This window comes from Clytia hemisphaerica, unplaced genomic scaffold (genome assembly GCF_902728285.1).
Source record: "Clytia hemisphaerica strain Z4C2 unplaced genomic scaffold, Clytia hemisphaerica genome assembly, whole genome shotgun sequence".
In the NCBI taxonomy this organism is placed as follows: Eukaryota; Metazoa; Cnidaria; class Hydrozoa; order Leptothecata; family Clytiidae; genus Clytia; species Clytia hemisphaerica.
The window spans coordinates 615,456-623,844 of record NW_027103929.1 but is presented as its reverse complement, the minus strand read 5'-3'; the positions used below and the strand labels follow the sequence as shown (position 1 = coordinate 623,844).

General features: G+C 36.1%; 1 protein-coding gene across 1 annotated transcript; it reads left to right on the top strand.

Annotated features, from left to right (window-relative positions):
* The first annotated feature begins 6,822 nt into the window (after nt 1-6,822).
* On the top strand, nt 6,823-8,366 carry LOC136809767 (uncharacterized). Its single transcript, XM_067066321.1, has one exon. It carries the CDS (start codon nt 6,859-6,861, stop codon nt 7,819-7,821), a length of 963 nt encoding a protein of 320 aa, XP_066922422.1. The 5' UTR covers nt 6,823-6,858; the 3' UTR covers nt 7,822-8,366.
* Nucleotides 8,367-8,389: the final 23 nt, after the last annotated feature.

Sequence of the window (8,389 nt, the reverse complement as noted above, 5' to 3'; positions counted from 1 at the left end):
GCTGGAAATGGCGGTCTGTTCTTAGCAAACTAAAGAAAAAAGTCTGCTGGAAAAAAGTGGTCTGTTCTACTGAAGATTGGGACCAGCTGGAAAAATATGGTCTGTTCTACTGAAGATTTGGACCAGATGGAAAAATATGATCTGTTCTACTGAAGATTGGGACCAGCTGGAAAAATATGATCTGTTCTTATGAAAAAAATAGTTTGACATCTTATATTTATAAATAAGGTGTCTAAGAATTTCCTATCTGTTCTGAGGGAATTTCAAAAAAGTCCTGAATGTGGTTGCCTGGAGTGGCAGCTGAAAATTCTCCATCTGTTCTACAAAACATCTGGAAATTGTGGATCTGTTCTAACTGTTAGCTGGAAATTAAGCTTCTGTTCTTAAAAGTCCTTCAATGTCAAGCTGGAATTTAGCGATCTGTTCTTATAAGATTTTGTCAGCCCTGGTAGATAAGAACAGTTAACTCGCGTAAAATCAATCGCCTGGTAATTTCGTATCTGTTCTGAAAGTTTTTTTACCTCCTAGCTGGAAAAATATAACTGTTCTGAAGTAAAATTTCTCCCCTGGAAAACGAGGAACTGTTCTTAATTTCGTGGAAATCCTTCCAGCTGGCAAATCAGAACAGATATTTGCAAATTTTAGGTCGGTGGCTGCTTCTGACTTTTGGGCTTTAAATTAGATTTTGAGCGCACTGGATTGGCAAATATAAAGCAGAGGTCAGATCGTCACATTCGCCTTATCCCTTTGGACCGAAGGTATGAGCAGAATGGATGATCATGTCTTCGCGCAACATATTTTTCAAAATCTGGCGATGGATTTTACTTTTAATCTGGCATTTGTGTGTGTGAAAATCGCTCGCGGGTTCCCTTGACCTACCACCCTCGGGCGTCTCGACGCCGCCCTATTTCGTGACATGCTTACAAAGCGTGATGACCTTTCGCACTTTCCATGCGGCTGGACATGAAAACAACATGGCGACCAAAAAGATGAAAACTTCTGGCTGTTGTAAGAATCTTTCTTTTTTTATGCTAATAAATTTTCTATCTTTGGGCTTGAATGAGTATTTTTAATCTAGAAAATAGGTTGGTAGCAGGGTTCGCAGATGAAGGGTATGTGCAGACCAAACCATCGTAGCCGACCCTTAGCCAGAAAGAAGGTCATCAATCAAAAACAAACAAGTTTGAACAAAAAATCGCAAACGAACCACTCAAATTTAATCGAATCAATGTGATCTAAAAATTGCGATTCTATTGTGGAACACAATCATATCTCAATTGAACAGCCGATTCTTTGGTAAAACTCTATTGTGATTGATTGCATTCAAATACCGGGTGGACCCAGAAAAAAGTGTAATGGTTTTGGAGAGTAGTACCGTGAGATTGGGTAACTTGCATCAGTGGAGGCTAACTTGCATCAGTGAAGGCTAACTTGCATAGCCATCAAATGACTGATCAATCCACAAAGCAGCAAAATTTCAAAACAAATCAACTAAGCAGCTCCACTCACAGCTCTACTCTACCATTCACCATTTTTTGTTTTGATTTAAATTTGTATTTTAATGACCAGCATTCATTTGAGGGCTATGCATGTTAGCCTCCACTGATGCAAGTTACCCGATCTCACGGTAGATAATAAACTGTGTGTACCCCATCATAAACATATAAACGATTGGACGTCTATCTTCTATGTGTCTTTGAAGGGAGCTTCGTTACCGCCTGTACTATATTAGTATAAAAAATCCAATAATAATCAATATTCCATCACAATTTTATTTCTATGAATTACCGTGAAGTCGGGTAACTTGCATAGCCATCAAATGACTGACCACTCAAAGCAGCAAAATTTCAAAACAAATGAACTACGCAGCTCTGCTCGCAGCTCTACTCTACTGTACCATTTTTGTTTTCATTTAAGTTTGTATTTTAATGACCAGATAGGTCATTCATTTGATTTGGTACGGTACTTAGGTAAAAGGATTGATCCAGGGGGTCGTAATCGATAAAATCAATTATCGATCACAATCGATAAGTAATCGATAAATAATTGATTGATTAAATATCGATTACAATCGGTAATCGATAGATAATCAAGGTCTAAAAAACTGTGAGAATTGATTATCTATCAATTATCCATCAATTAATATCAATAATTATCAATTAAACTGTATCGATTACAAAATATATCGATTAAAGTATTGATCAGTGTAGACCTAACTCTTCACACAAAAATTACGGGAAACGCATGTTTGGACTTTGTACCCTATGCTCAGTGAGGCTGGAACTTTGATTTTTGAGGATTACGATTTTACCAGTTGTTTAGCGATTTTTGCCTTGCTAGCCCAAATCTCACAACCTCTTTACCTTAAGGAAGATCGAAATTAGAGTTTTTCAGCGTTCCGAAAAAAACGCATAGCAGAAATTTTTTCATCTTCACCGGATCGATTCTCAACAACAAAATACATCTTTTGGTCTTCGGGTTTGTTTCTGACATTTTTTCTTCAAAGAATATCGATCACTTTCCTTTTCCCCTTGAGCGCGCGAGAAAAAAATGACTAGCTCGTTTTCGTGCGGGCGAATAAAAATGAGGCGGAAATCTTGCACTGAGGGTGCTACTTAGTTTCCGCCCTAATTTGCACCCACGATAGAATGGTCCAAACACGGGGGTATTCTAAATGATAAACTATATCGTTCTGTAAGTGTTTATTTTCTGAGAGATACAAATAGTATATTTGAATATTATTAACTTATTTATTAAAGTATTTTTGAGCGCAAATTTAAATATACGGTTAAATAAAAAACGAATGATAACAGTTCTGTTTATTCCTCAAACCCCCGGGAAAAGTTTTTTTGTTGACTTAGCTGTTTTATAAATCTCGGAAAAGAACTCCCATAGGAATTCCGATACCTAACCCGATTGGTTAATTTCGGAATGGCTTCAGGTCTACACTGTTGATTAGCTATCGATTTAGTATCGATTGCAATGATATATTGATTAAGTGTTGCTTAAGTGTCTGTTACAAAAATATCAGTTAGGGAAACCATCTATCAGCCAGTAAAAACTAAATGACACTTGTAAACTTAAGTTTCTTAACATTTTGGTTGGCAAACGATATCATACTCCAAGATGCAAGTGAAATTTTTCAATCCGCGGACCTAGACTGGGTTCGGTTATTATCAGTTAGGGTTAGGGTTGGAGCTCGAGAGTCACAATATAAGGCAGAAGTCCTTCTTAGGGGCATTCGCACTCCTAGTCTGGATATCCTAACCTGATAGCAGTTGTGGAGTTTTCTTAACGTGACACGCTGAAGCTCTAAAGATCGCTAAAAACTAACATCTGAGGAAAATGGCCCTATCTCTACAGAAAATTTGAGTCAACTTTTTGTCTAGTGCTGAAAACTTAAAAATTAAAATGGCGCTTCATGAAAAGTGCGTTTTATAGATAGGAATTACAATTCTGTCTCACAATGCTTTGCGAGTGGAAAGGTTTCAAATTCGAGGCGGAAGGTAAAAATGGATGTTTGTTATTGTTTTAAAACTCAAGTTTTCTGGTCTTTATACTTTATAAACTTCATAAAAGTATTCAGTAATGGTTTGTATTCATTTTCTATAGCTTCAGTTTTCTTCTACTGATAACATAAAGATGTTTGTTTGTGATTTTTCTCTCTTTTCAAGTGATATTTGTGTATGATGTTGTTATACTTTGTTTTCTCTTGTGTGATCAGTTTAAAGCAGAAAAGATTCTTTTTTGAGCATATTCATCCATTAAAGAACCTTGTTTGTGAAATACAATAATGTTTTGCATGCTTCTTTTCCAAAAAAAGTTCTGAATTTGCTTTGAGAGAACTTGACATATCTCCCGACCCAAAAGTTGTCGGCCATGACACCCTTCCCTGTCGACATTGCACTCGGACCTGTTCCTCTTAAATAAAATTCAATGCGGTCCGCGTACAGGCGCGCGACCATATTTTTCAGATTGTATATTTTCGCCCAGGTCTTTAGAGCTTCAGCGTACTGAGCCAGAAAATACACAATTTGTTATCAGGTTTCCTAGCCAACCCAGGGCCGCAAAACAGAAATTAATAAAAAGCAGTCTTACAAGATCTAAAACTAATTAAAACATCCAAAGATTACACCAAAGTTCATAAAAAAGTTTGCATGCATTATCATCAATCAACCATGTTTTCTTGGAAAATGAACTTGCCTCTGTTTTCTTCTTTTTCATGTTTTCATGTAACAGAAATCCCTATCTTCACTAGTAACTGGAGGACTATCCTATTTTTGCTTTAGAAATGCTCCACGCCGTGTAGATTGGCCCTTACGGCTTTAAGCGAAGTGAGCGCAAGCAAGCGGACTGCATTCTCAAATGGAGAATGCAAAACGCTCTAGGGAGACCAGGCTGTAAACCAGAACATAAAATATATACTAAATCTAGTACTATCGAATAGAGGTATAGTTTGTTGAGGTACCATGGCGAGATCTTGAGATATTTGCATTTCAAATTTTGATGACTCAGCAAAAAACCATCAAAATCGCTCAAATATGCTGAATCAGCAAAATTTGAAATGCAGATATCTCAAGATCTCGCCATGGTACCTCAACTAACTATACCTCTATGCGATAGTACTCTTCGAGACGCATCCGTTGAAAGTGGTTTTGAGTGCTGAAATTATTTTTTAAAGTGTTGACGTCAGCATTAAAAATGACAATTTTTCAGCCATTATGGCTATTTTCTCAGGGTGTGGTTGACCAAATTTTACAAATGACCCCATTTTGGACATCTACTCTTCCAGCTCTATCAGATGGAACCATCAAAATTAGCTGTTTAAAAACTTTTAAAATTGACATTTTTAATGGGTCACTGCTTTTTGCTTAGAAAACACCCTTTCACTCTTTGGTCCACAGCTTTTTTTCCCCATGACAAAAAAATTGACTCTACGCCTCATTTGAAAGCTGTTAAAATTATCTTTCCAACCGTATATAGAAAGCTTTTATAATAATTTTTTCTAGGTTGACCCTAAATTCTACTGGACTATAGGCCCTGGAATGGTAGGAAAGACCAGATGCCAGTCTCATTTTTTTACATATTCTGTACTTAAAAATAAAGAAACTGCCATAAAATGTCACCTGTTGATGGAAATGACCTGAAATCTTTTTCAGTTGTTCCCCTAATGCCAATGATTAGTTGGCTAGAGAAGATCAACCAATATTTTGACAAAAATTAACCTTTAGAGCCCTTAAGTGGGCCTGATTTAGCATTTTAAGAGGGAGAAAACAACGAAGTTAAGGAAATTTTCAATCGATCATTATCTTTAAGAGACTTCAAACCCCCACTGAAATTTTTTGAGGTTATAAACTAGACCTACTAAGGAAGCCTTACTGAAAGTTTCAAAAAAATTTGTTGTTGCCTTAAAAAGATACGCCATCTTGAATTTTGCTCCAGATCTGCCAAAATAGCAATTTTTTCGGCCATTTTTGACGGTTACACAAAAAAAGAAATCCTGAAAATTTTATTTTTGTGGCCAAAACCCACCAGTAAACCACTCCAGGTCAAAAGTTTGCTTCAAAAAAGTCACAAGGACCATCAGCAGACAGCTAGTGCTTCCAAACCCAGATTACGGAAAGTTTGAAGCCCTCTACAGGAGGTGCTAGAGATTTTCGGGGAAAATTTTGGAGCATCTAATAACATAAAAACCAGAATATGATTTTTAGGGGTCAATTTTCACTTAGTAGCCCACCTTTGAGATGATGTATCTTCAAAACTACTTGAGATATCAAGGTGAAATTTTCAGGGTCTTATTTTCTTGTGTGATGGATCATTTGGTCCAAATTTCATCAAAATCTAAGAGGGTGAGGTATCACACCCTGAAGACTCTTAGAAAAAATGACTCTTAACTTAGGATCCCGTAGGGATCCTTGTAGGGGCACCGGTAGGGTTGGGAGCTTTCTTAATTAAGGTCTATAAATTACACGCTATATAAGTAGGTTAGGCATTGGGTTTGTAAACCAAGGTTGCTTGCATTTGGTGGTTCGAGCACGGGGTCGGAGACCTGTTTCACCAGTACGGGTAAATTTTTAAAAAATACTTAGAAAATAGTTAGAAACACTTGAGAAAGACAGAAAATCAGGATAGAAGATAAGAAAGTAGAAAATAGGGGGAAAATAAGAGTATGATGTTGTTTGCCAACCACCATTTTCCATCAAAAACAACCGAAAACATTACTTCTTCCTAAAGCCGGATACCAAAGCAAATTATCTTTTATGACGAGGGAGCCCTTTTAGATCTATTGTTAACTTACTGAAAATGGTTGACGGTGTTGTAGAATGATAAAGGTGTCTGCTGCTTCGAGGGTGGTAACGCCAAAAACGCCCAGTATTATTAGTCAACAGAAGGCAAGTTTGTTGCAGCGCAAGTTACATCATGCACTCCACCGTAGCGAACGCGTGAACGGCATTTTACGGTTATAAGAATATCTTCTGTGCTTTTTTACAGCCAATTAAATTAAAGGCACAGTTTGAAACTATGTTTGATATATCGTCAATAGCGGCAAAAAAAACAAAACAGAATCCCATCCCATGTGGTAACCATGCTACAATTCGACCTTTTGGTGCCGTGATGCAATTCCTATTTTTTGAGGTGGTCCATATAGGGGGTCAAGTTATGTCTTCTCCCGTTTGCACCCGTGTTCCTCTTTTCCAAAACCACAATTATTTTCTGCAAATTAAAAGGGTGGGAGACTAATGTAAATTTCTTGATATAGGCTGGGAGATGCGTGAAACTTTTTTTCATACTGATAGGCAAACCATGAACAAAAAGAGAGGAATTTGAGTTTTCCATTTTCTAATTTTTACTTGTAGAATGAAATATACAAATTTACTTCAACTATGCAAATTTAGTTCATTGAGGAGAGCATCAAAACGATGCTTATCCATAAATAAAAATAGTGCATTAAACCCACAGTCTGGTTTTAATAATGGCTTTCAACAAAGATATCTCTGGAATCACTCAACAAGAAATATGAGCCATGATTCTAACAGCCGGGGACAAAGTGTAAACGAACAATACACACATTTTGGCTATGAGCAAGTTAAGGAGGAGGAAAAAGTTGATAAAGTTTATGGAGTTTTTGAAAACGTAGCAGATTCTTATGATTTGATGAATGATTTCATGAGTGCTGGCACTCATCGCCTATGGAAAAATCATTTTGTAAATTCATTACAACTCAAACCTGGAATGAAAATATTGGATATGGCTGGTGGGACTGGAGACATTGCATTTAAAATGTTGGACAATCTTGCTCATACTTCCAAATCCAACACCGAGTCGGGCACTGAAATCATAGTAAGTGATATTAACAAAAATATGTTGGATGTTGGCAAGCGTCGAGCTACAAAATTGGGCATACAAGAGAAGTTTCAATGGGTTCAGGCCAATGCTGAAGACTTACCTTTTGAAGATGAATCAATTGATTTGTACACAATTGCTTTTGGTATCAGGAATACAACACATATTGACAAAGTATTAGATGAAGCTTATCGTGTATTGAAATTTGGTGGACGATTTGCATGCTTAGAATTCTCTCACGTTGAAAATCCAGTCTTGAAAACTCTTTATGATTCATACTCATTTCAAGTTATCCCAGTTCTCGGTCAAGTTATAGCACAAGACTGGAATTCATACCAATACCTTGTTGAAAGTATTAGACAATTTCCATCTCAAGAACATTTTTCTGATATGATTTACAATGCAGGGTTTACTAATGTTATGTATGAAAATTTGACTTTTGGTGTAGTTGCCATTCACGATGGCTTTAAGATATGAATTTACAAATATCGAATTACTTCTTCATTTCCATTGAACTGTATAAGATATCAGTATCAGTATATACCTTAGAACTTAACCTGTCTAAAATTATGAAAATTTTAATACATCACATAGAAGGTCTTTTAAATGAAGACAAGTTAACAATATCTGAATTGAGGTCTAAATTGCTATGAAAAACAAGTGCTGTATTGAATTGAAAATTTGAAACAAATCTTTATTGAATCAAGTAATGATTAATAGATCAATAGTGACGGGGTCCCATCTACACGAAAACAAGGTCAATCTCAAAATCTAAGGTTAGCCAAAAGAAAACTTTTTAGTTTCCTCAGACACTAATTTTGAGATTGAATCTTTTGCCTTGATGACAGCAATATATAGATGTACGTAAATGTTTAGATCAGCTTTAAATGTTAAAATTACTAAAAATATTCTCTTTTCAGTGTCTTTTCTTGTTCCGTTATATGATTTATAATAATTGTATCATTTGATTATAATAGAACTTTTTAATTAAATTTGGAAGAATAATACCAGATAACTTTCAATGCCTCAGATGTTTTAACATTTT